Consider the following 26,104-nt stretch of genomic DNA (forward strand, 5'->3'; position numbering starts at 1 on the left):
GAGAGAGAGAGAGAGAGAGAGAGAGAGAGATACTGTGGTAGGAAGATTCAGAGATCTGTTGTGCTTTTTTTTGTGTGTGTTGTTTTTTTTCCTCCCCTTTCTCTCCCCCAGTTGCTTTGCATCAGGGCATGAAAGGAGTGGAAACACCAGGGGGACAAAAGGCAACAGAACAAATGATGAAACTCAGTAAGGAAATCAACTGGATTCAGAATTCATAGCTTTAAAACGTTGCATTGATCAGTGTGTGAATAGTCATTATGTGCTTTTGGACTGCGTGATTAGGAAAGCAGATCAAGGCTCTCAAGATGATGATTTTTCTTACTTTCATTTTTTTTCCTCTGCCTGTAATATATGTGTGCGTGTGTCTGTGTGTGCGAGGGAGAGAGAGAAGCAAAATACCAAAGTCTCTCTGGTTGCTTCTGCAAAGAGGAAAGTACAACCTTGTGTGATACTCAGGTTTCTCATCTCTCTTCTAGATGAAATTTTAGGCAAGAGAAGAGTATGTTCTCCCAACAGCAGCAGTGAGTGTCCTTTAGAAAGCAAGAAAGCCAGAAGTGAGTCCCCAAAGGGTAAGTGCTGCTTCTCTCTCCCCCATCCCCTTCCCCTTTCTTCTCCTTTCTTAAGAGTGGAACTTAATTGAAATTAAGGAGGGAGGGTTTCAAGAGGCAGTAGTGTGGGAGCTGTAAGTATCCGGCACTGAGGGTGCATGAAGGAGGCTACCAGTGCTTTCTTTATCTAATCGGAGGGAAGCTCGCAGTGTGAGAAAGGGATTGCCTCTTAATTAGAATAATTGCTTTATGATTAAAAAAGCAAGCTGCAGCTTTTGAGGTGGGTTTTAGGGATGTTTCTACTTTTTTCTTGATTATGTGTTTAATATAAAAGATACACACAGGCTTATCATGCTGGCATCTGTTCCTTTAAAGGGAAAAAAAGAAGCCTAGCAGGGAGAATAGGGCTGCCTAGTTCTTTCTTATGCATTTATGGCACTGTTCCTATAGAGATGGAATCTGCAGAAGGTTTCTCTTTTTAGGGATTTTTTTTTAAATCTCCTCATTTGTCTTACCGTTCTTTCCTGTAAACGTGATTTTTAAACTTTCTTTATGACTGGCAAAGTGGAGTGGGGCATGGAGCCTGCAGTTAATGAGTTTGTCTCCAGGTTGGGTAAATGAGGTTTTGCAGGCCATTCACTTAAAGGCTTTGTTGTTAAGTTCAAACTAATTAGCTGTCAGTAATACCCATCTCGATCACTGTGCTTAACCTGCACTCTTTGGCCACTAAAATAAATAAATAAATAAAAGCAGACCAGCTGTCTGAAGCTAGAACCTGTTTCATGGGTTTGGAGTTCAGCAGCTGAGACTCTTCAAGGTGTATATTCTCAATAACTAATCCAGGGAATCTCAAAGGGGACTTTCTGCAGCAATTTGTCCTGAAGCCTTCGTAAACTACATACCTTATATTATGCCATATAAAGATATATTGTAGGGACCTGTGCTGCATCCTAATTTCACATGATGTTTCTCTATATTGTCTCTTCTTGACTCCTCATCCCCAAATTATGATCTGAAAGGCAGCGTACTCTGAGAGGGTGTTGAATGCTAGTGTCACTTAGTATAATATTGCTAACACTACCTAAGAACATACTAAATATTTTCTTTCATGTACCCCTTTCCTGCCTGTTAACTCTTTAATACAAGTAAAAGCACCTTAGCTTTTTACTGGGCTTTTCTGAAAGGCGTAAAGAGGAACCCTATATACTGCTACTCTTTACCTGTCTGTCTTGATTTTTTTTTTTCATTTGCCCTATTCCTATTATTTATTGAAATGTTTCTAGTAGATGTGTGCAGATGAGTTCCAGCAGGATGCTTCTATAGATTCTGAGACACATTTGTTATATAGGAGCATGAGACTCCTGTAGCACGCTTGATACACCTGCTGTCATCTTTGCTGTTTCTGCTTAGTCCGTATCCTTTGTAATTCCCAGGCAGTGCATGCCTAGGAACTGAATCCAGGTAACAGCAACCTATGTGGCCTGGCTGAGAATGGGCTAAACGTTAATCAAGCCATCTGAAAACAAGCTATTGCCTTTGGATTCACCCTACTAAAGTGGCTGAACTTGCCCAAATTGATGTTTTTGCCATGGGAGCAGCAGGGTCAAAGGATCCCATTCCGTTTCTTTCCTCTGGCCTTGCCATCATTTTTGTTTGCTTGGGTGGGTTGAGTGCAGTGTGAGGCAAATCAGCAGCCCTTGGCTTTGCGGTATGCACTCAGGACCCAAATCCTGCTCCTTAACTCTGAATGACTCGGGGATTCTCCCAGCTCATTAAGAGAGGGGTTCCTAGGAAGCCTTGAATAAAAGCAAACTTTCGTTTTCTACGCCCACTTTTTTCTCAGAAAGCCTTCCCTGCCCTTTAAGAGAGTGTGAGACGGAATGGAAATTCTGAGCTGGGCCTTTTAGTAATCTCCCATATTACCTGGCTTTCATTATATTAGCTCGTTGGGGAACCCCTGTTCTCTCCAACACTGTGGCAGGCAGTTTCAGCCTAGGCTGTGCTGGTGCTAGAATACCGTCAGAATCGGGAGGGGCTGAATAGGGGCAGAGACTTCGGTGCTTTTGGGGGCTTTATCTGCCCACCCTCTGCTATGAAAAGGGGGACAAAGGAGGGGCGATAGCCAGTCTTTCAGTGTCTGAGGCCCCAAACAGTGAGAGCACCTTGCAGCTGAGAACTCCCAGGAGACTTCCCATCCTGCGGGCAGTCAGGCAGCGTTCCTGTGGTACGGCTATCGTGGAGGGTCGGGGGGGAAGCGATCCCCATGTTCCCAGCTCTACGCTAAGGAGCTGGTTGGAACCAGAAGGATCTGCGTGACAAGCCATTTCCAAACACAGTGGACCCTAGTGGCTAGTTACCTGGAATTTGGGAACTACTGCTGTGGAGTAGCACTGTAAAGTGTGAGATTGTGCTAGAGCCCCCAGCTTGGCTGGGACCCAGATGCTGTGAGTGCAGTTTGTGATTTAGGAGTGGGAAGGGAAACAAGGACCCAATGGAGTTTTGTAGCCCGTGCAGCCCCACGCTGTCCTCTGGTAGGAGCCAGGTCTGCAGCATCTCCCTGGGATGCACCGTTCCCTTTTGTCCAGCCCGGTGGTGCGCCTTGTGTGGGTGCTGTTCTCCACCTTTGGCACTCTCCTGTGGTGGTGTACAGCTCAAGGTGGGGACTCTCCCCCTCTCCGTTGCACGCCGGCCCTGGATGCAGCTCTTGCTCAGGGCACAGCTGCATTGTCTCTGAAACAGCCTTTTGAAGAGGAGAAGTGACCCCGTGCCCGTGGCACATCTCGTGCTGCTGTGGCTGCGCCTGACAAGGCAAGGAGAACAGAGGCAGCCAAGTAAATCACTCCCTCTCTCTGACTGAGTGAATAAACACCTGTAGGGCTGGAAACCCTTCCAGCGGGGAAGGAGTAACCTTCCCTTCCCCCCTCCCCAACGCTTGCAGTGTGCGCACCAGAGATCAAAAGAGAGCCCTATCTCGGTGGAAACAGGGCCGCGCCAGCGCTGCTGTCAAACAGAGCAGAACATTCTCGCGTCTAATATGGAAATGCAGGCATATCAGAGGCTCGGAGCGAGGGCTGTGCTGGCAGGTCACGGAGGAAGCTTTCTCCCCGGGAGACAATTCCCCAAGTAAAACCCTCGCTCCTGCAGCAACAGCATGTCTGGAGATCTGTTTCTCCGATACCTTGAGACATGAAATAAAACTGAACGATTGCAAAAAGAGAAAATCAGTAAGAGTATTTTGGTTCCTATTAGAACTGCTGAAAAATAAATCCGGTAGAAGCCTCATCATTTGGGAAGATTTGAACCTAGACTGGACTAAGTGCTGGAAAACACACGTAGGGAACAATATTGCACTCCCTCCCCCGGGGTGGGCTGATGAGCTCATATGCTGCTCCTTCTGCCATTCTCTTTTTCTTTGCTATTGTAGATCATTTAAAGCAAAACAAAATCTTATTGCATCTTTGATTAGTGAAGTAGACCAGAACCAGAGCTGGACTACAGCTGAGCAATTCCGATCCAGCCTCTGTCAATTTGTTGCTCTTCTTTGGGGGGAGATATCCATATGTTGATTGGTTTGGCAGCTGTCCAGTTAGGCCAAATGAAGAAACGATGTTTGGCCCCATTCTTGCTAACAACTTCACTGCCCCCCAAACCCATACTGGTGAATCTGCGGGGAGTGGGCACGGGCCCTCTGTACCCTGGAAAATGACAGCTCAAGCAGCAAAGACCCTGAAGCTACTGACCAAGACTGGCTTTGAACCTGGGGCGAGGTGCTTTTGCAGCAGACTCCTTGAGCTTTTACTGCGGGTCAGTAAAGGGAACCTCGGCCCCTCACGGGTTCGTTGTAGCAAAGGAGAGGAGACAGACAGGCTGGGCGCTCCTGGCTTGTCTGGGGTTGCTTGGGGAGGACGAGATTGATCAAAGCTTGGTGAAAAGGTGGTGCAGCAATGGCATGTCCTTCAGGCTGAGCAGAAAACCTGCGTCCTCCCAGAGCCTGAATTCCCTGTGGCTGCAACCATCGGGGACTCTGTAGTGTGGGTGGAGGGTGGGAGAGGTGGGCTCCCCTTGGCTTGGGCGAGCAGGGAGGCATGCTGGAGAGCGTGAAGGCCAACAGATGCCTTCCCAGTGACTGTGCCAGAGTCCATTTCACACCTGGCGGCTGGAAGAGATTTGGCGAGATCAGTCTCCCGCATTACCCCCTGGTAATGACAAAAGCAGACAGCAAAGCTTCAGCAGAGCTGGAATTATCGCTGGCTGAGTCATGTGAAATCTTCCAAGTTCTAAGTAAGTGTGGAAATCCAGCCTTTCCCTGGACAACTCCTTCCTCTTAGCCTCCCCTTGCCACCCCCATTCTCCCCCTCCTCCTTGCACCTGAAATCTGCTCTGCGGCTGATCGGATAGAGTTTATGGTAATTAAGTGTTATTAAATCCCCTCCCCCCTCCCTTTTTTCTCTAATGACACAGCTGTGGGGAAAAAAAAAATATTGGTGTTTTTCTAAATCAAGTCTGTGGCATGCGGCTTTCCTCCTTAGACCTTTGGTTAAGAACATCAGAAGGGAACTGAAACAGTTGGTGCACTTCTGCGTTCCTGGAGGAGGTGGCAGGAGCGGCAAGAGAGCAGAGGAGGATGCGGGAATCTGCCCGCAGAGTGATCTGGCAGGAAGCGGACGTGGAAGGGAATTCTGCCTCTGGCTCTCCTGCTCCTTCCACTGGTGTCTTGCAGGTTTGGGTACCGGTGGCGGGGAGTGGGTGGGAGCAGGCATGGCATGGCTGTCCTCTTATGCAGCCTCCTTCTTTTGGGTCTGGTTTTGAAGTGTGGTGCAGGCAGCACAGGGTGGGGACTCAGCTCCTGATAGCAGCTAGCTTGAAGCAGGCCATTGAACCTGTGATTTACATGGGAAGCCTGTGGTCCCTGAGATGCTGGTAGATGTCACTGGGGTAGAGATCAGCGGTTGCAGATATGGCCACAAATTGCTGTGCTGATTGAGGATCCTTGCCGAGCTGGATGACTGACCTGAGTTGGAAGGGACTGAAGTTCTTTCCCTTTTGCAGAGGAAGAGTGCCTTGGGAGCCAGTGATGCAACCCTTTTTGATTGAAACTTTGTGCAGCTCAGACTCTTTATTAGTAGCCTCTCCTGTGTTTTGGGGAGAAGGTGGTTTCATTATGACATGTGAAGGTTGCGTCCCCAAAATCTGAGCCCCTATATGCTTGAGTTTGGTGGCAGACAGCCCTTGCCACTAATGGCCTCTCATTCTGGCCAAGGCAGAAGTGAACCAGTCCCTAAGCTACCGTGGCAGGGCAACATTTTACGGGTACTCCGTCTCTTGGACTGTATTTGTTTGCCACAGGCTGTCTTTTCTGATAGCTAGCTTAGGGGCCTTTCTCTCACCGGAGAAGGATCCACAGCTCTTTTCCCAGCAAGGTAACCAGTGCCTGCATATTCGTTACAGTGCTGACACTGGCGTAAAGTAAATGGGCTGTGCTCAGAGCCTCCACCTTGAATTTGGAGCCAGTCTGGCAGCAGAGTCCACCTGCCACAAGCCCTGAGGGACTCTGTCTGCGAAATGAGGTGGATGAAGGAGCAGGAATCTGGGGCACACGGTAGGGTGGTCTTGTCATTCACTGAACGCAGCGGTGGTCTTGTGACTGCAGCTTGGGGGGAGCCCTTCCCTCTCCCTGCCTTCCCTTCTGCCTGTTTGGATTGTTACTGGGAGTTCCTCTCTGAGTAATGAAAAGGTTTTGCCTGTGGGGAAGATCCAAGATAAAATAGTGTTAGAGCAGCCACCACCAAGGCGGAGAATGGTAATTACTCTGAGTTCTGCTTACAGTAAACACAAAGCCTCTGTGGTTTTATCTCCCTGGTTGTTAGACTGGGATCCCTGCTGCCCAGGGAGCAGGCAGGGCCTTCCTCCAAGCGCCTCCCTCCTGGGCTGCACAGTCATTCCGGGAAGATGGAGAGGTAGGCACCTTGGGTGTCATTTTAATGGCCTCAGGTGGTGCCATACGTACAGATCTGAACCAACCTGCTTTTGTGACTTCCCCCCAAGAGCTGGGCAGGTGGACTGTCACCGCTGTCTGTTGGGCGGTTGTCAGCATCACCTACGCTGGGTGCTTGAACATCTCTCGTGGTGTTGTGTCCTTGCGGGCGTTCAGAAAGGTGAGGGAAAGAGGTGTGTGTCTGATCAGATATTAGTTGAAAAAAAGAACTCAGGTCCCCTAAGATGAAAGGGTGAGAACTCAGTGAACTCTTTCATCCTGCCTGTCCTCTTTGCCACCTTGGGGGTAGAGAGCTTGCTGGTAATTTTGTGTTATTATAATGCTTTTTTTTTTTAGCTTTAGGGGAAAAAATAAAAAGTTGTTCATGAGTTTTTTGGGTGCTGTAGCAATTGAAGCTATAGACTTTTCTGTATATAAATGTGCTCATGTTCGGAGGTTTGGCAAATTGTAGGCGTGTCTTGACCGCATTTGATGGTACATCTCAGAGCACGAGGACAGCTGCCTTTGGCAGTTTGGTACATCAAGTTCAGCGGGTACACTACAGAGTTGTGGGAAATTGTGCTAATATCCCTCTACCTCCCTTTCTCTTTTCTTTTGCACTATTCCTCTACTTAATGTGATATTTCTCTCTGATAAAAAGACCAAATCTTTCTGCTCCTCAGAAAACTCCCACACGCCTCTGCTTGAGGACTCGGTGACTCAGATGACCCCAGAAGAGCACTATAGACGCATGATGTCAGCACTGAATGAGCACGGCACATTTGAAGAGCAGCAGCAGCAACGTCTCTACCAACTGGCCAACAGCATGGCAGTGCCCAGCCATGGAGGTACAGGCTCTTACAAATGGGAGAAGGGGCTCGCTTTGCCGTTCGCTGTAAGTCTTGCAGGATGTCCCTAACCCCTGTGTGCACGTGAGGAGCCCAGGATTTACGGGCTGCAATGTTGCATGTTTACCATGCAATGAATACAGGTGGTGCTAAAGAATATCCTACAGGCTGTTTCTCCCACCGCCTCTCTGGGGACATCTACCCTCAGCCAACTATAAATGTACTCCCCTCTGTAGCTATCTGGGGGGGCTATGCGTTTGTTTACTGGAATAGTAAACTGGTGGTGAGGGGGGGGTCCTTTTCTTCCTTTGTTTCAAGAGTTCATGTCAATCTGAGTATGCAGAATCTGTGGTGTACGTCTTATTTGGGTCATAATGTGGAGCAAGGGGAAGGAGTGTTGGCATAACGCAGGGGGGTGTGTGAGATGTAGGCAGTGCCAGCTACTCCTGCCATTTAGTGATGGGATCTGAAACAGCAAGATGATGTTGCCAGGTTTAGTTAAGCGTTGATAGTGCTAGGTTTAGAAAGTTTGTGCAATAGTTGTTACATGCAGACGTAGCATAAATTGGTGTTAAAGACCTTTCACCTTAATGACAATTAGATGTCTTACGATTTTATGGACAATTAAAATATGCAGATAAAGCTGCGTTGCAGTGAAGGCAGCTTAACAGGCAAACGTTGAAGTCTGTGGGACAGGTCCATCCATGGTATCATCTATTGAAAGCAATTACGTTTACATCACCAAGGACCGATCTGGTCCTTCACTAGCTGAAACCAGATCTGCTGTGGAAAAGTGATGGGAAGGGTTGCTGAAAGGAACTTCTTGCATGCCCAGCGTATGCTCACTTGGTGAGGGCTTCCTCAGAGCATTGCTGTAAGGACCTGGTAGGTCACAGCTTCCAGCACTAAGAAATTGTGCCCAGACCTTCCGAGGATGGTATGGTCCTCTGAGGTTGAGCTGGGCACTAGGCGTAGCCGAGGGACCCCCCCAGCCCTTTTTTATTTAAGGCGTGCTATGCGCACCGCAGATTGTGCCTCTGTACCTGCCTGTCTGCTGTTTCTAGGCTTTAGCAGCACAGGAGTATTTCTGCACCGATATCTATGTTCACAGGAAGATGCTGCCATTATGCTCTTTTAAGGAGGCTGGCGCTTGTACAGTTATGTTAATGCAAGAAGGGGAAAATCCAAAACCTGGTCCTGAAGCAGCCTCCTCATTAACAGATACCGTTGTCTAATGCTGCTGCCTTGTCCTGGGGCTGGAGTGGTGTCCTGGGGGGATAATCGTCCTGCAGTACCAGGATCTAATGGGTCCCGCATGAATTGAAGGATTGCTGGTAGGTTTTGCCTGGGTCGTGGAGGAAGCTGGCTGAATCCGGCTCTGCTGCAGCATCCTGCGCTGTGCCTAAAGGGGGCACTAGGCAGTTACAGGTTCCACCCTGGGAACCGCTTGGCAGAGCGCAGGAGCCACAAGCATCCCTCCACAGGATAAAGGCTCCTCAGCCCCCAGGGCACTTCACCTTCCCTGGGGCCAGCAAAGCCTGCTGGCGCTGGCTCGGCTTGGTCCAGAGTAAAGCCGTGCGTTGTACCCGAGTCCTCTTGCAGGAGTGAGGGCTGAGGGAAGTGACTCAGCTCTCTGGATCAGGCAAAGCCAGGGAGACGGAAGAGGTGACGCTGTTCCAGTCCTGGAAGCAGAGGGTTGAAGTGTCACTGAAAAGCGGTGCTATGCAAGAATCTGTGGCCCCTGTGCTGCTTCCTACTCACGGTGTGGAGGGCTGACACATACCTGCCTGGGTGACCCGTGGAAGGAGCACAGGCAACATCGGTGAAGCATCCAGCGAGAGCTGGAGGAGAATCTCCGGTCTAGAGCGTAAATCCCCAGGGCTCCTTGTTAGGTTAATGAAGAAGCTGTCGTCTTTTCCACTCTGTTTGATTTGATTGGCTTCTCTGGGGGCAAGAAGGCGATTCCTTTTGCTGTGGAGTAAGGATTTGCTTATCAGCAAAGGCATGGCATAAACCTGTGCTGAGGCACACCGTAGTGAACATGGCACATGCTTCCGTTTGTGCTGTTCAGCTGTCCCAGACACTACAGAGATGCAGAGCTCCTGCAAGCGTGGTACAGAGGTACGGGGCAAAGCCCCACACCATAGGGCTGGAGTTCCCACACATGCATGCAATAACCACAAGCACAGTATGTGAGAGGACAGTATATAACATGCATCATGCGCGAAAGGATAACACATGCAGACATGGAAATGCTGAATATTCAAGCATGGCATGCAGGTCTGTGTAGACCATGTTGAATACAACAGAGCACGTACTCGGCACAAAAGGTGTTACGTGTACTGGTGGTGTAACAGTCACGGTAGACCACTTAACCCGGGAGCCGGATGGCTGCTGGACATGTGGAACATGTACATCCAGGCAGAGTGTGTGCTGCGGAACAGCTGGTATCACCCCCTTCTCCCCCCATGTAATGAGCAAAGTAGCTCATTACATTAAAAGCCTGACGTATTTTTTATGATTATGATTAAATTGTCTCATCAGCATTTGTTAGGTGAGGGGTCACACTGAGGTTTTGGGGTGGGCAGGGGGAGAAAAGGAGTCTGCACACACAGGCTCTCTCGTGTAACATTGACAAGACAAAACTTCGTGTATTTTGGATTGTCTCCACACCACAGGGCTCTGGTTGGGCTATAAATTATTAGTGCCGGTACAAAGCGCAGTTTATCTGCGGGCTCACATGGAGGCACCAATAACATTAATAATTTAAAAAATGTTAATAATTTAGAAATCTTTTTTTTTTAATTGCTTTTCAACCCCCCCCTCCTCCGCCCCCATTCTCCCAGTGGCATTCATCCCACATTCTGAATTCAGTCTGTCTCCGTGCCTGGAACCTCCATCCGCCAGCGTCCCACTGTCAATCAATCTGATTTCCCAACTGTCAGAGTGCAGGATTGTAAATAACAGATCCTCGGGGGGGGGGGGGGGCTGTGCGAGGGGGTAGGGGCGCAGGGGAGGGAAGGAGGGAGAGAAAGGAGAGGAGAGGGTGTGCGTGTGGGGGGTTGTTGCGGTCATTCAGGATCAATGCGGCTTCTGGAATTGGCTGCATGCCAGACTTCTAAATTACAGGCACTGTGGCAATAAGGAGTGACCTGGGTTTTTCAGATAATTAATTTATAAACATTGAAGGTGCATGGTCCCTGGCTCGGAGAATTCTCTAGGCTTTTTATGTGATCTGATGGGGTTTGTTGTTTCACTATTTCTTACATACTTTTGCAGTTCAAAATTGTACGTCATTTTAATGTTTGTCCCCTCAGTTGGGGGCATGGGGATGGGGATTGTGTGTGCGTGAATGTGGCTAAAAACGTTCAGGTACCGATGTCCTTCTTAATGTCAGCAAAAATAGTGGCTGTGTAAGCATTTCCACCTCAGCTTGCAGTCCCACCACGGGGCTTCAGCCCTGACCATCACCAAAATATTTGAGGAAGTGATTGGTGAAGCTCAAGCTGGGCTGGGCACATCTTGTGGCTAATAGGAATATGGATGGCTGGGATTTCCAGAACCAAAGGAAAACAGCGTGGTGGTATAAAGGAAGGCAAGGAGATGGAAAGCGTATCGTTCCCAGGGTCATGCATCGCTTATATTAACCTGGCTTTAGGAATCAGTTGTGGGGAGAGGACTAATGTGCTGCTGGATGTGGAGCGGTTTGAAATCTCAATACACAAGTTCATCCTGCCCAAGGTGTGTTCATTGAGATAAATCCTTCTCTCCTCCTCTCCCCAGCTGTGTTTTGGTTTCCTTTTGCAGAGTGGTACACAGTGAATGTATGAAGGAGGTTTCCTCTAAGCGTGCATCTGTGTGGAAGTGTTTCCTGTGTATCATGTGAATGGCAGCAGAGGTTTTGATGTGAGATACAGGCAAGTTGTGTATAAGGTGTTTTCAGACAAGTATAGGAACTAAGGGACTCCTGATGCTTTACTGTGAGGGAGCAGCACTCTGGAAAAAGCCTCTGTCAGTGCAACTGGTCCGGGTGTCCATGTCACTAGATCTTCTCATAGGTCTGTCCAGCTGCGTTGGTCCCTGAGAAGGCAAGTGCAACAGCAAGCCAGCTGTACTTGCATCGCCTGCTCTTCCTTGGAGTACGCTGTGGTCGCCATTAACGTGTGCTTGTGGTGTGTCTGGCCATGCCTGCATTGTCCGTCACACAGCACTCGCGCGGGCAGCTGACACCCACCCTGGAAAGACCATACATGCATATAACCTGTCCTTGCACAGTCCGCCTGTGTAATAGGTAGAGTTTTCTGCAATGGTAACACGGCAGTGCAGGTTTAACAAGGAGTGCATTTCTTTCTGACCTGCAGCCGATGGTTTGATGAAAACGTTGTGCCTAAGGCTGGAAGGGGGCCCCTTTCTGTACCCCATCTTCATCATCACTGTGGCCCAGCCCTTTACTTTCCTACAGCAGAGCTGCGCTAGGCAGGTACAGACCGGCTGGGGCCAGCTGTCACCCCTTGCCCAGGTGAGGGCCGCAGCATCCCCTGGGGTCTGGGCAGCTGGCTGGGGGGGCATGCTTAGGAAAACAGCCCTTGGTGCTCTGCAGCGGGGCGGCCCCAGTGCTGGGCTGTACCTGGTAGCAGGGCTGGGTGCTCCCTGGCCGAGGGGGTAGGGTCACTCAGGGAAACGGCCCCCCATCCCCTGCTTTGGGCAGCGGCGGGAGATGCTGGGGCGGGGAAGGCTTCCCACCGCTTTCTGCCAGTCCTCCCCACGGGCGGCTGTGGGCCGTGGGTTTTTTGGGGAGACGCTGCCCCGCCGGGGGGTCCCGGGCGCAGGGCGCTGCCTGCAGCAAACCCGGCGGCCCCTGGAAGCGGGCCAGCTAAAATCGGCGGTGCCCAGCGGATCGCGGAGCCGCTGCACGCCGCCGTCCGTGCCCCTCGGTGCGGGGCTCCGCGGGTGGCTCCCGGCCGGCGGGAGGACGCGGCTGGCTTCTCGGTAGCAGGTCGGGTCAGCTCCCCTCCCCGCTGGGCACGGCGGGGCCGGGGCAGGTGTCGCCGCGGCTCTGCTGGGGCACCCGGAGGTGCCGCCCCCGGTGCGCGGCGAGCCGCGGAGCGGGGCTACGCGCCCACGGAGAGGGGAACGGGCGGGTGGCTCGGGAAAGCCTCCCTCTCCTTTTTGTCTCCCCCCCATCCATCCCTCCTTCCCTCCCTTCTTCCCTCCTTCCCTCCCTCCCTCCTTCCCTCCCTCCAACAGGAAGGCAATTAAACAGCAATCCACCCCCTCCCGTAGTTGCACAATTTCCTCCGCTGCCAAACTCCCTTGGCGGCGGAGGCGGATCCCGCTAAGAGCCCGCTCTGCCGGGTGAGTACCCGGGGCAGCCCGGGGCAGGGAGCCGCAGGGCCGGCCGCGCTCCCCCGCCTCCCCGGCGCTTGACAGCTTGCCCGCACCGCGGGGACGGGAAGCAAAGGAGCAGGCTGTCGCCCGAGGGGCTGCGGGGAGGGACGGGACGGGACGGCAGCAGCCCCGGCAGCAGCGCTGTCGCCCGCGGGGAGCCGGGAGCAGCCCCGGAGCAGCCCTGCCGCCCGGGGTGGGGGGGTGAGGGGGGGCTGCGGCGGTGCACGGCTGCAGGCGGGGAGCCGGAGCAGCCCCCGCGGCGGAGGGCGGGCGGGCGGGCGGGCGGGCGGTGGATGTCTCCGTGGGTCCGGGGTGGCGGTGCGGGGAGGGGGGGGACGTCGGGGCCCGTGCCGGGCAGCAGCTCATCCCTTCCCTCTCCCCAGATCTCCTCCGGGCGCGGCAAGAGGTGGCGGCGGCGGCGCGCAACCCCGGCGCGATGGAAGCACACATCCCCTCGGCCAGCAACTCTTCCAGCCAGCGGAGGAAGCAGGGCCTCCCCCAGCACAGGGACACCCACTTCCCCGAGAGGTACCGCGGGGGCGGCTCCACCGGGGGACGGGGAAGGGCCGGCCGCGTCTCTCCCACGCCCCGGGGCGGGGTTTGCTCCAGCAGCGACGGCATCGCGGGGGGGGGGTACGGGCGGGCGGGGGGGCTCTCGGACCAGTGTGCACCCTCAGAGCCTGTCTGGAAAGGCGTGTGCACGGGTGTGGAAGGGTCCAGGAGGGGAGGGTGTGCCTGGGTGAGGGTAGTGGTGCCCCTGGGCTGGGCAGATTTGATTTGCCCCGGTAAGGTGTTAACGTCTCCCTAGGCGCTTGCACCCTTGGGCATTACGCAGGTGCAAAAGTGTGGTTTTGTGTGTGTGCCTGCCACATGCTGGGGTTGTCTGTACGTAGAGGGATGATTTGTGCTTGTGCACGTATGCATTCACGTCTAGGTTGGCAACTATCTGGCTGTTGGGAGCAATCCCAATCCTGCCTTCGATCTCCAGAGCAGATGCAAGACTCTGATCTGTTCTTTGGCACAGAGCAAGTTAAGATGTTTAAGTCTGCATTTTATAGCATCCCCAGAAAATGAGAGAGAACGAGCACTCTAGAATGGAATAGAAAAAGATGAAATTTTCTTTTTTGAAGAAGAAGGAGGCATGGCTTGCCTTCACCACTGATAGGAATGGTGGAAAGCTGATTCCCCCCCCAGGAAACTCTAGCTCATTTATCTTGCTCTGCGCCATAAGCCATTCCCTCCGCAATCAAGAACTTCAGAAGGAAATTAAATTAAAGCTGCGTGCGTTTCTGACAAGCATAGCAGAGGCGGGAGACGGCCTGGCAACCATGGGGACGCAAAAGCTTTGGGTATCACGGGACAAGCCTTGAAAGGCTCTCGTATCTAGACTGGTTTGGCTTTCATCTTGGGGTGGGGGCTGGCAGCAGGCTGCAATATTAGTTCTATAGCATGCGTACGTATGCATTGAGTTCACAGTCACCCCCTTCCCATCGATAGCCTTGGAGCTCCTGTCTGGTTTTCCTTCTTTCTGACCAATGGGTTTGCAACGTGGAGGGGCTAGGCAGACCTGGTAAACCTTTCTCCTACAGGGTGTACTTTGGCTAACCCAACTAATAAAATCCAACCCGGTCCATGTGGATTGTAGGCAGACCTGTGAGGAATGCGGAGATAGACGAGTTTCAGTGCAGCCAGTCATCAGGAAAATTTCTCCAGCTCTGTGTGGCCTGGAGAAGTGCCAGGCCAGCCGGAGGCCTGGCTGAAAAGGCACGTACGGAAGGGTGGAGGTTGCTTATGGGGAGGTGCTGCACATAGGAGAGGCAAGCCGAAAATGAATTAGATATGTATCAAATCCAGAGGTACTTGCCGCTGCCAGACAGGTGTTCTAGCTATTGGAGCTGGGCTGGGCCAGGAAGCGTTAAATCTTTTGGGAAGAGGGTGTGATCTAGCAGTTTAAGGAGAGGACTGCAGTTAGGGACGGTGTTCCTCCCCAGTTATGGGAGGGAGAGAGAAGTTACGCGCTAAGTCAGGGGACAGAGACTGAAGGCCAGGAGTTACAGTTGGAAGAGACCACTACTTTTCATCTTGATTCAGTTCTCCAAGTAGCCCTATGAACAGTTGCATTGGCATAAGTGAGAAAGAAATCCTGGCAAGGTGAGGTGGGGGAAAGGAATGCAAAGGGCACGACCTGCCTTTGATGTTGAGAGAAATATCTGTGGGACCTCGGATTAAGTTTGCAGGAGTCACTCTGTCTCATTTTCCCTTGCTGCACGGTGCCAGTGGTTCTCATTTTGAAAGCAGGTTGTACTGAACGTTTGGGAAGGCCTTCGAGCACCTCGGTTCAAAGAGCCAGTATAATGTGGCATGTTGCACGGAGCAAGGATATTTGCACCCACTTGTAAAGGTTTAGTTATTTGCGTATAAGCAAGACCAGCCTGTGGCTGTGTTGGTGGGAGCGAAACAAAGATGTTGTCTTTTTCTCTGTGCTACATAGTCTGTAGTCTTGTTTCTGTCCAAGAGTCTGCAGACTGAAGCAAGACTCATAGGATGTTATCAGCCCTGGTTTTGTTTTCCCACACCGCTCCTGCCTCAGACCGTACATACAGGACCTGCTCTAAATGCCTGGGCAGAGTTGTCCTCCCAGGAGCTTTGAGACAAACCATGTGAAACATCACCATGGTGGGCACGTCCCATACTTCCTTGGCGTGGCAAACCAGACTCCCTGTTTTTTTCTGCAGCCATGTACTCTGACAAGGAGGGTGTGAGAAAGCCCTGTGTGGCCTGCCTCCTTGGCCAGGCTCTCAGATGTGATAATCCTCAGTTAGCAGAGCTGGGGAGTCCTGCTGGGTAACGGGAAGCTACAGCTATGCCCCATAGTCGTGACTTGGTAAGGCTGCTTGTCGTTAGTTCACATGATCGTTATTTCTCCCCAGAGGTCTGCAGCCACCTGAGTGTCACCAAGGGTCAGCATCACTCTGCTCCCACTCAGAAATGGCCTGGTTGGAGCTGTCATGTGCAAACTGTTTCTTGCTTTTTTGCCAAAGCGCCACAAGCATTTTTAGGTATGCCAGGAGAAGCCGCGGCCATGTATTGTAAAGCACTGTATGGGTTAACTTCTCCCTTCCGTTCTCCCTGTGCTGTTAGCCTTGGGTTTTGTACTTGGCTGCCATGGTCTTTGTCAACAGGGTAAATCAAAGCAGCCTCTGTGCACCTTTATTATGAAGGTATAGGAATTTTAAAAGGTTCAGGTAGGCACTGACAGAGGAGAAGGCGATGGAGGAAGCTGGCTCACGTACATAGGCAAACCGTAGGTAGATTTACGACATCTCCTTTCCCAGGAGCAGAAGTAATAACGCATGATGCAAGGGGATGTGAACTGTTTGGCATGGTGTTAAAATTCCATTTCAGCTTCCTATCGGGAGATCTGTGGGGATCAGGTCAGCTCTCAAGTGCAGCAGCTTTGTGGGCAAGAATAATTAGCCACTCCAGACTTCAGCCGTTATGTCTGGCAAAGCAAGGGGGGAAAACCCATACTGGTGACCCAGTTTTATTTATCAGGGCAGTGCTGCTTTTTTTTTTTTTTTTTTTGCAAAGACAGGAATGCAGAGACCTTTTCCTGCTAGTGGGAACTATATATACACAGGCTTCCAGTTTCTAGGTGTGAGGAGGTGGGTGATGAGTCTGAGCTAGGGAACACTTGGGAAGATTGGTATGTTCAGGCGTTTGTCGACTAGCTAGCATCCGTCTTTGCTGGTCAGAAACAGGCTGGTAGGTTGAATGATACTGGCTCTGAAGGGGATGATACACACGTGTGTGCACACAGACACGCCAAATATGGATTTTTCTTGGACCAGGTTCTAAGGTCCTTTTAGCAGAGTCTTGGTCCCTTCACCTCTTTGCTCCAGCTTCCTCATCTGTTGAAAAGAGTTAGTAAAACTGAGGTATCTTGCCAAAAGTAGATTCAAGCTGCAGGCTTGAGAATTCATTTGGTTTCATGGTTTTGATTTCCTAGATCCTTCTCTAGATTGATTCAGACTTGGATTATAGAGTGCCAGGACCTGGTGGTTTGTTTGAAAAGATTGTTGAGTTCAGTGTTATAAAAAGACTTGGAAGAGGAAAGGGTACAACTAAAAGGTGTGATTGTAACTACTCCAGCCTGGAGCACTTCCCATCTCCAAACTGCTGTGTCTCCTGCAAAAATGGCAGGTGGCTGTGCCCTGCAGAGATGCAGAGCTGCTTGGATCCTGCTTCTCGGAGCTTGTCTTCAAAATTTGTCGGCAATGTGCTTGGTTTTGCTGGGGTCGCTTAGCCTGGCATACTCTTACCCAAGGCGCTCATCTCCTCATACGTGCTGCAGAACTTGCTTCTGACAGTGCTCTTGAACTGGGCAGGCTGCTTCTCGCAGAACAGGCTGGTGTGTGTGAAGCCAAGGGGACCCTTGCATTCATCCTCCTTTAAGGAAAAACCTCTCTATCCTGCGAATGGAAGGCATTGCGCAGGTGCTCAGACTAGGCTGAACAAGCTGCTTAACAGTCTGATCAGTGTGGTGAAGCTTGTGGGCTAAAAATGGTGCATCAGTTCTGTGTTACGAGTTGCTAGGAGCTTGTTCGTTCACGTGCGCACAGTGTATGGTGTGAGGTCTGTTTGGGAGAACCTGCCCCCCTCTCACAGGAGGGGGAGAAGGCAAACTATAGTCAGAGAAAGGGCAAGTGTTGAGGCAGATACTTTGGTAATAGCATTCAGCTGTCTGGTACTGTCTATAAGAAGCATTAGGGACGCAATTCATCTTCCAGGACCATAGACAATTATGGGGTGAAGGCAGGAGGAATGCCAAGGAGCAAGAAATACTGCCTGCGTGAGATGCCATCAGCATCCTGATCTGCTGGGGACCTGGGAAGCCGAGCCCTTTGGCTAGAGTGTTCTGGGAGTGGGAGCCACAGGGTCTCAAAGATGCACTCATTGCCTTTCCGTTGCAGAAAGCTGAGAAACATTGTGCCTTTCTCTGTGCAAAGATGTGTCTGAAATACCCAGCAAGGATTTTTGGATTGGGTTCTTTCCATCTGCTGTTGCTACCGTTTTTTCTTTCACCACCTAATTCCTGCCCCCGGCATCGCGGAGGCTTTCCTTTTCACTCCTGGCTCCTTGGGCACCTTCTCCTGTCCTCTCTTGGACACATTCTCTTTCCTACTCTTACCTACCCCAGCCTCGCATCCCCCTCGCTGCTGTCAATGCTGTATCCCTCTTTCTCTGATTTTTGCACTGGGAGGATTCCTCACCAGATCCCAGCTGGCTGAATGGGATCGAGCTCTTGGCAAAGGCCAAAGAGCTTGACCTGGTTTAACTAATCTGGTTTTAGTACCATTTTGGATTTTGAGGGAGCAATTTCCCCTGGCGGCATAAACCAGCTCCTCTCTGTGTCCAAGCCTAGTTGCTGCCCTAGAAGGGCAGCGCAAGTATGTGTCTCTTTCTGCCTGGAAATCCCAAACACCATTTTTAGAAAGCCCTTTCCTTTTATTTATTTTCCCTTCCTGGCACAGACAGCGTCTGCGGATGGTGAACCAGCAAGGAGCTGTGTGCTGCTTGCCTATTACCTCAGGTTTAACGTGTCTCTTCCTATCAAATGCAAAGCAGAAGAAAGCAGAGCTTTCATGCATTCTTTTTTTTCCCCCCTCTTCCATCCGTTCTAAATTTATTTCCATGCCTTGCCGGTTTCAATCTGCATTTCCTGACCCTCTCACATCTCCAGTCACAGCCTGTGCTCTGAGCCTTCCTTTTGAGCTTGGAGCGAGTCAAGGGGGAGCACTGCTCTGGGCTTGGGAGGATATGATGGGGTTAAAGTGAAAGGCTTGGTTTTAACAGTATAATGTGTAACCCCATAATGACTTTAAATATTGATTATTTGAAGGCCATTAGTGCTTATTGTTAAAGAAAAGTCGATACTTTTTAAGCCTTGTGAACCATTTGTCTCCTGTTAAAGGACATATCAAATTTAGCAGCATGCAGTGCAAATCCCCTAATACCCTGCTCACAAGCCTCCAGCTGGCATATTAGGGGGAAAAAAAAAAAAAAGGGGGTGGGGGGAGGAATATGCAGTAACACAGAATTGCTCTCTGCAAGGTAAGGACAAGGCTTATCAGATGTAATTGCCAAGGGCTAAATTCACATTCTCAGAGTACGGGACTGTAATTCAGCCCTTACTCTGAGGGGTGGAAGAAGAGGAGGAAGGAAATTAATGTGGAGTTGAAGGCTGATGCGTACCTGAGAAAGGATGCAAGGATTTGTTTTGGTGCACGCCTGTCTAAAAGCACGGTAGCCTTTGTTGAGGTCTCTGGGGCTTTTTTCTCCAGGGTTGCCAGTTCATTTCCAAGCTTGCTTGGAAGCAATTGGCTGCATCTCTACCAGGCAGCCTGGGAGGGCTTCCCAGCTCTGTGCCAGGACACGACCTGGTCGTACTCCTTCCCTCCTGTGCCAGGTTTCCATGCCAAGGATCAGGCAGATGGGCTGTCAGGGGGCAGCGGCAGGCTCCAACGGGTTCCACGCCTCAACGGCTGGGAGGCTGGGTCGTGGGACGGCAGAAAGTGCCTGTCCTTCATGGTAACACAGGCGGTGTGAAGCACCGCTCCTCAGGGGCTCTGCAGCACGAGCTAGGGAGCATCGGTCTACCTGCAGGGAGATGAGTCCCTTGTCCCCCAAATATTTACGAGCATACCTGCTTTCTTTCTAAGTTATTTACTGCTAGGGAGTGATGCCGAGCGTTAGAGGGATGGCAGGAGAGGTGCAGTGACTGCTTCATGTTTGGGCTACGCTGCCTCCCTTCTCTGACTTCAGGCCACAGACTCCGCGGGTGTATCAGTGCCAGTCGTGGGACCCTTGGCTGGTCCTGTTTATCTGGCCTCACCCAGCAGCTTTGCCCTGTGCGCGTTTGGTGGAGAGCGCCAGTGTTGCTGAGATCAGCTCTGGGATCTCCGTGTGATCTGCTGTGTCAGGCAGGCATGATGACAGCAAGTGTAAATGTGTCTCCCTGAATTTTCTAAACTTTTGGACTCATCCCCACCCCGTGTTGTGTGTGTAACATAAGCGGCGACTGACCTCTTACGTTCAAAGTCGCTCCTGATGCGTTTCTTACAGCCCCTCTTACAACTTCCTCCAGCCCCTTCAGAGCCACCGCAGGCTGCTGTGCTCAGCCGTGTGCGTGCCAGCGTCGTCAGGTCCCGCAGCGATGGCTTCGTCCCGCCATCCCCCCTTCCCCAGCCGGGGCAACGCTCGCTGGCCAGTCCGAGGAGTCGATCCCTGGCCCCAAAGGGCAGAGAAGCTGCCCAGCTCTGATGAGAGAACAGAGGGAATGAACTGCAGGGTCTCAAGCAGATGTGAATTCCTTAGGGATCAAAGTTAGGCTCTGTAGTGCAACATTAAAGCATAAAAATAGTCTCTGATTAACACTGGGCTGCCACAGAAGGGAGAACCTTTTATTTTCCAGTGCCCAGTCCTGATCCCCATCAAACAGTATGCTTCCTGGGCACAGATTGTCTCTTCTTGGCTAAAATCAAGAAGCTCTCTTTGTTTTTAGCGTTTCTTTCTGAGCTCTCTCTGTGCAGCCTGCACCTGGGGCTTCTGTGCATTGTTATCTCTCGTACAGGATCCCCTTTTCTACCTTTATAAAAGGCAGGGAGGGCATGGCCACTGTTTGCCTGGCCATGGAATGGTTAAAAGCGACTTGACTTCCTAAATTGCTTCTTATAAAACGAACAGCACGTCTGCCAGGCTCGTCTCCCCATGATTACAGCTAATTACGATCGAACGGACACCTCCTAGCCCCCGTCATGCCGCTTTAATTGTCCGTTATTCATCTGCAGGCTGTCCGGGGTGGCAAAGCACTTGGCAGCCCAGCGACCGAGGCCTCGGCTAATTGTGAGGCCTCGGGGATTAGGGCAGGTGATTACACACTTCATGGTGTAATTACATAAGCATCGCTTGGCTGCTGCCCCGGCTCTGAGCCGAAGGTCACGCGCTGCGTTACCTGAGATTAATTGGAGCTGCCACTGAAGTGCGAGGTGCTGGCGGAGCGGTTATACGATTAGCATTAACATTTCAACAGCGACGGATCGATCTGTGGCTCTCCTCCAGACACAGCGAGCTGCGCAATTAGTTTAGAGGAGAGCTAGGGGAGGAAGGAGGAGGAAAGGAGAGACGGAGACAGCCAGGGGAAGGGGAGAAGGGGAGTAGAGACAGACGGGAAGGGGGAAGACAGAGACAGGCAGATGGGCAAGGGGTAGGGTGAAGGAGGAATTTTGGAGAGGAGTCTCAGCCCGTTCTGTGCTGTGGATCGGCGTGTGGCAGTGTTGTGTAGTGGCTGTTGCATAGAACGAGGATAAAACTTACGCCAAGAAGAACTAGGGAAAGGACAGGAATCCTTTCCTTGCCCACCTCATCCCCGAAGAGTCCTGGTCTGGCTTTCCATGAGCCATGGTGGTAATCCATCCCCAGCTGTGTGGGATGGGGGACATGGATGGCTGGGATTCTCACGTTATCCCACACTCACACGTCATCCCCCCCACGGAAAGGGGGAGCATGGTTGTGCGTATGGTGCGTTTGTTGCAAAGTCACACGCGCCTTCTTGCTCCCTTTCTCTTGCCCTCCAGTCTCTCCTGAAGCAGATTTTATAGGGAGATATTGTAAAATGAAAATAAACGGCACAGCACTTGGCTTTGCCTCTAGATGCCCTGGTGAAGGTAATAATGTTGTAAGTGGCCATCAAAAGGAATTAAGAGACGTGCAGCCGGAAAGCAGAGATTTGCTTGCAGGCTCCCAGGGCAGATTTGACTAATGGAAGAGACCTTGGCTCTTAGTCCCTTCCTGCCTTTTTTTTTTTCCTTTCTCCTTTTTTTTCTTTTTTTTTTCCTTTTTTTCTTTTTTTTTCTTTTTTTTTCTTCTCCCCCCCTGCAAGCAAGCACTACCTGCCTTGCTTCCAGGCATTGTCCTCTTCCCCAGCCCTCAAACCTGCCTCTTCCAGCTTACTTGCCACCTTACATCTGCTCTACCTGTTCTGGCCAGCATCACCCACCCTTTCTCCAGTTGTACTCCTTGCCACTGACCCCGTGGCACTTCGTGCTCACATCCCTCTCCTCATCTCTCCTGCCTGTGTCTTCCTCTGCCTCACTCACAGCTTTTCTCTTCAGAATTAAAGATCACCCCTTGTCCCAGCTAGAACAGTGATTTTTTGCAAGGCATGCCAGTGATGCCTTCAAATCTTCCCAGACCCACTCTCCAGCTCCCAAAACATAGAATGCCTTTTCAGTTGTAAGGTAGTTGAGATAGGAACCCAAGCTTGCTAAGGGGATGGGCAGATGCAGCATCTTCAGCCTTGCCTTTGCTAGCCCTGGGCAGCCCAAACCCCTTTGAACAGCCCAGCTGAAAGGCCACAGAAGCAAACATAGCAAGGTGGGAAGTATGTGGTACCACCTATGGAGTCCTGGCTGCTTGCTTTCCCTTCTGGTTCTGCTTCTTTTCTTTTTTTTTTAACTCTCCCTTTTAAAAGTTTTGCATATGGGTGAATAGGCATCTTTCTATCTCAGAACAGCCTCTGGTACAGAATGCAGGTCATCTGCAGAAGGGATGTTCCTCCTGAGCCAGGGACCTCCGGGCACTGTGGGTGGAGCCTCCAGGTTTTCAACATGAATTTATTTTCTGATTTCTGCAGGGAGATGTCCCACCCACCGCCTCTGCTTTCACCCCAGAATGCGCCCCATATTGCCCTGGGGCCCCACTTGAGACCTCCTTTCCTCGGGGTGCCTTCGGCCCTGTGCCAGACACCAGGTGAGTGCCTAAGAAATGCTTGCAGTCGGCCAGGGGAAGCGGGGAGGGCGAAGATGCAGGCTGTGACAAACCGTCGTTTAGCCAAACAGCCCAGACACGTTTTCTGTGTTGCTGTTACTGTCGTGCTGACTTCACCCTTGTTTTGCACCGATAGGAGCAGGTTGCCTTGGCTGCTCTCTGTTTTAATCCCCACCAGCCTTCCTGATCCCATGTTTCAGCAGCAGATTGCACTGCCTTGGGAGTGAGGGAATAGATGGGCTCTAGAACAGAAAGGCAGCTCTCAGCTGCCCTTTCATGCTCAGTTAGCTCTCTGGGGAGCTGGCCCGAGTTAGCAAAGAGTCAATACTGAGATTAATAACCCCATATTATTGTTCTCCCTGTCCCCAGGTTATGGGTTCCTACAGCCGGCACAAGCAGAGATGTTTGCACGGCAACAAGAGATGCTTCGAAAGCAAAACCTGGCAAGGTAAAGAGTGTAGAGGGCTGTCCCGCCTGGGCGCGGGTTGGACTTTTCCTTCCCTTTCCTAGCAGCAGGCAGAGTAATGTTGGGTGCTGCATTGGATGGCCGGTGCATGGGTGACGGAGCAGCGGCCAAGTGAGACCGATGGAAACAATGTGCGGGTGTGGAGGCAACAGCTTGATCCTGCAAGCTCTGGTTCAGCACGGCTGGGGGGGTTAGCAAGTTACTCGCAGAGCCCCCCCCCCACCCCGACATTCCCTCTGTGCCTCTCCCAATTTAGGTTGGAGATGTCGGCTGAGATCATCCGCCAGAAGGAGCTGGAGAATCTCCACAGGCAAAGGCTACTGGCTGGTGACCCGCTGAGCCTCCATCCCGGCTTGCCCCCCGACCACCCGGCCCTGCGCAACGTGCACGACATCCCCGAGGGTCACCCGCTGCGGGAGGAGCTCTCGCGGAGGAACGCCATGCTGGTGCTGCGGCACAACAACACTCCCCTGCTGTCCCTCAACCCCAGTGTCCCCAGTAGTGCCACGCCGCCCAAGGAGCAGCCCCGGCGGGGCAGCCGGAAATCGGCACACCACCGCGCTGAGCCGCAGGGGCTGAGCGAGGCCAAGGAGCTTGCGGAGCCCCGGGCGCGGGATGGGGTGCCGGACTGTAACGACGAGGAGATGAAGGACTCTGAGAGCGACGCGGATGTGAGCGACGAGAAGCCGGAGAGCCTGAAGGCTGAGAGCAGCAGCTCGGCCGCTGAGCTTAAGGAGTGCAAAGAGACGGGCAAAGTCTGTGAAGGGGCCAAGGAGCTGGGTGAAGCAGCTGCTGGCCAAAATGCCCCCTGCAGCTCCTCGAGCGCCGAGTCCCCCAGCCACTTGCTTGGTCCAGGCATCAACAAAAACGAGGTGAAATATCTCCCGCCAGCCTCCATCCCACCACCTCAACCGCTGCCCTTCGGATTCCCTTACACAATGAGCCCGTACTTCCATGCAGGTGAGTGCATGAGCGCCTGTCGCTGAGTTACTGGCTGGAGCAGCGCATGTTTTGCAACGTGCAAAAAGCGGGACTTTTCCCCCTTCCTGTTCTGCAGTGTGGTTGTAGTTCTTTTTTCTCTGCAGGGAACCAAGCACCTTCTTTTAATTAGTATAAAGGAACTCATTTGCAATGAAGCAAATCAAGGGTCATAAAGAGGGCCAGCAGGGACGAAGTGAGTCCCAAGCACATGAGAAGGGAGATCCCAGTATGATGGACTAAGGGATCTTGCAATTGCTTGGGCCTTCTTTGGAAGCCATGTTTCAGTTCAGGTGCCAGTAAACTATAGAGGGCTTCCGGGAGAGGCAACAAAAATTATTACTGGCTGCGAGGTGTTGCCCTACAAAGTAAAGGGCCAGAAGTATTGTATCTGGAGGGGTGGCCTGAAAGGCAGTAAAGACTGTTGGGCTGTGCTGGTGTGATTTCCAAGCAGTGGGGATTGGAGGGGCCAGGTTGTAGAGGGACACCCAGATACAAAGGACTTCCGAGGGTGACTTGGGTCTGCCCTGCGTGGGCAGAGGCCGCAGGCTGGTAGCGAGGCCGTTCTGCAGGGAGAGGTGCAGATGGCACTGGGGATGAGCAGGGCTGGAGGGTGGCTGGCTGGGTCCCACGTGCTCGGTTCTCCCTCTCTGCATTGCCATGGTTCGAGGAGAGGGAGATGAAGAACTGAGGCTGCCGCATTTTCCTCCCTGCTGAGTGTCGTATCTGGGACATTTCCAGGGGAGCATGTGAGCTCTCTTTGGTGGGACAGGGCATCAAAGAGTTCCTCAGCAGTGACTTGCACATCTTGGCTGCCCCATGCCCTTGGAGGTGTCAGAGTTACCACCGCTGTGCTCCTTTTCCAGGACAGCGGTAGATGGGCTCTTTCCCCTGCCTGTGGCGTATTTCTCACTCTCACCAGCACCGGTATAGCTGGACTGGTGCCCGTTGGATGGGACAGGCAGGGAAGTTACTGCCAGCTCGCTGGTCCTCAGCGGCACCATCCCTTGGGCTGTGGAGATGGGCAGCTGGAGCCGGAAGGGAGCAGTGAGTACAGGTGGTACTCAGTGGGGTTTCAGACCCTGGTAGCTGGTCTGCCCAGGGGTCTCCTGTGGGCAGAGCAGGGTGTCAGCCCTGCTGGCCTAGCCAAGAGCCAAAATCTGCCTCGGCTAATTACTTGGCTGAGCAATTAGCGGGAGGTAGGACCTCCTGCCACGTAGAGGAGAGAGAAAGGGGGGGGGCATGGCACGTGGGTCGCTGAGGCTGCCTGTTTTCTATGCAAAGAGCTGCCACGGTTGTGAACGCGGCTGCCCATCGCTCATTAGAGCTGCTTTCCACCCAGGAAGGAGGAAGCGATTTCTCTATGACAGGCAGGTGGCCAACTTGATAAATATTCCTGCTGCCTTGGGCTGCTGAGGCTTCCTCACAGGAGCCTTTTTCTCCCCGCCATTAAAAAGGGAAACGCACGGCTCTGTGGTGCTCATCGCTTGTGTGAGGCTCTGCAGGGAGGCCTGGGCTGTAGATGGGTTTCCTCCCTCCCCCAGCAATGCGCGAGTTACTGTAATAGGCCATTTATTATTATCACTTCGAATTTATATCACAGTCGTGTCTTGAGGCCTCGGCAAAGATCGGGGCTGTGTTTCACTGCCCAGTTTCCAGGCACTTCTGATTTGTGCAGCCTGTTCCAGAGCTGCAGGTCTTTTCCTGAGGGCTCTTTTGCTTTTGGCTAGCTTCACGTATTGTCGTGACTGTTAACAGTGCCTTTTTGCAGGACGGCAGCACTGAGTTTAGGCCCATTTGTGCTAGGCACTGTACAACTCCGTAGCAAAAGCTCTCACCTGAGACAGCCTGGGGAAGGCAGGGCGTCTTGCTCGGTGCAGCACGGCAGGTCAATAGGGGAGCTGGGACTTCAGCAACCGAAATATTGAGGGCTATATTGATCCAAATGCTGCAGGGATCGTGGGGGTGTGCTGGGGTAACGTGTGTCAATGAAAAATGTGTTACTTTGGCCCTTGGGGAACACAAACCACCTGAAGCCAGGCAGACAGAACTGTACCCACCTCTCCCTCGGTGC

General features: G+C 52.0%; 1 protein-coding gene across 10 annotated transcripts in view; it reads left to right on the forward strand.

The window, feature by feature from the left end:
- The window catches only part of SAMD11 (sterile alpha motif domain containing 11), a 127,234-nt gene that overhangs the window by 87,350 nt on the left and 13,780 nt on the right, over positions 1-26,104 (forward strand). For all 10 annotated transcript variants that reach the window (XM_054849614.1, XM_054849616.1, XM_054849615.1 and 7 more), the window contains 6 exons: positions 477-569; positions 7,206-7,370; positions 13,142-13,286; positions 22,453-22,568; positions 22,956-23,034; positions 23,309-24,012. In XM_054849614.1, coding sequence (XP_054705589.1) covers positions 477-569; positions 7,206-7,370; positions 13,142-13,286; positions 22,453-22,568; positions 22,956-23,034; positions 23,309-24,012 — 1,302 coding nt within the window. The remainder of the gene's footprint in view (positions 1-476; positions 570-7,205; positions 7,371-13,141; positions 13,287-22,452; positions 22,569-22,955; positions 23,035-23,308; positions 24,013-26,104) is intronic.

This window comes from Grus americana, chromosome 21 (assembly GCF_028858705.1).
Source record: "Grus americana isolate bGruAme1 chromosome 21, bGruAme1.mat, whole genome shotgun sequence".
Lineage (NCBI taxonomy): Eukaryota > Metazoa > Chordata > Aves > Gruiformes > Gruidae > Grus > Grus americana.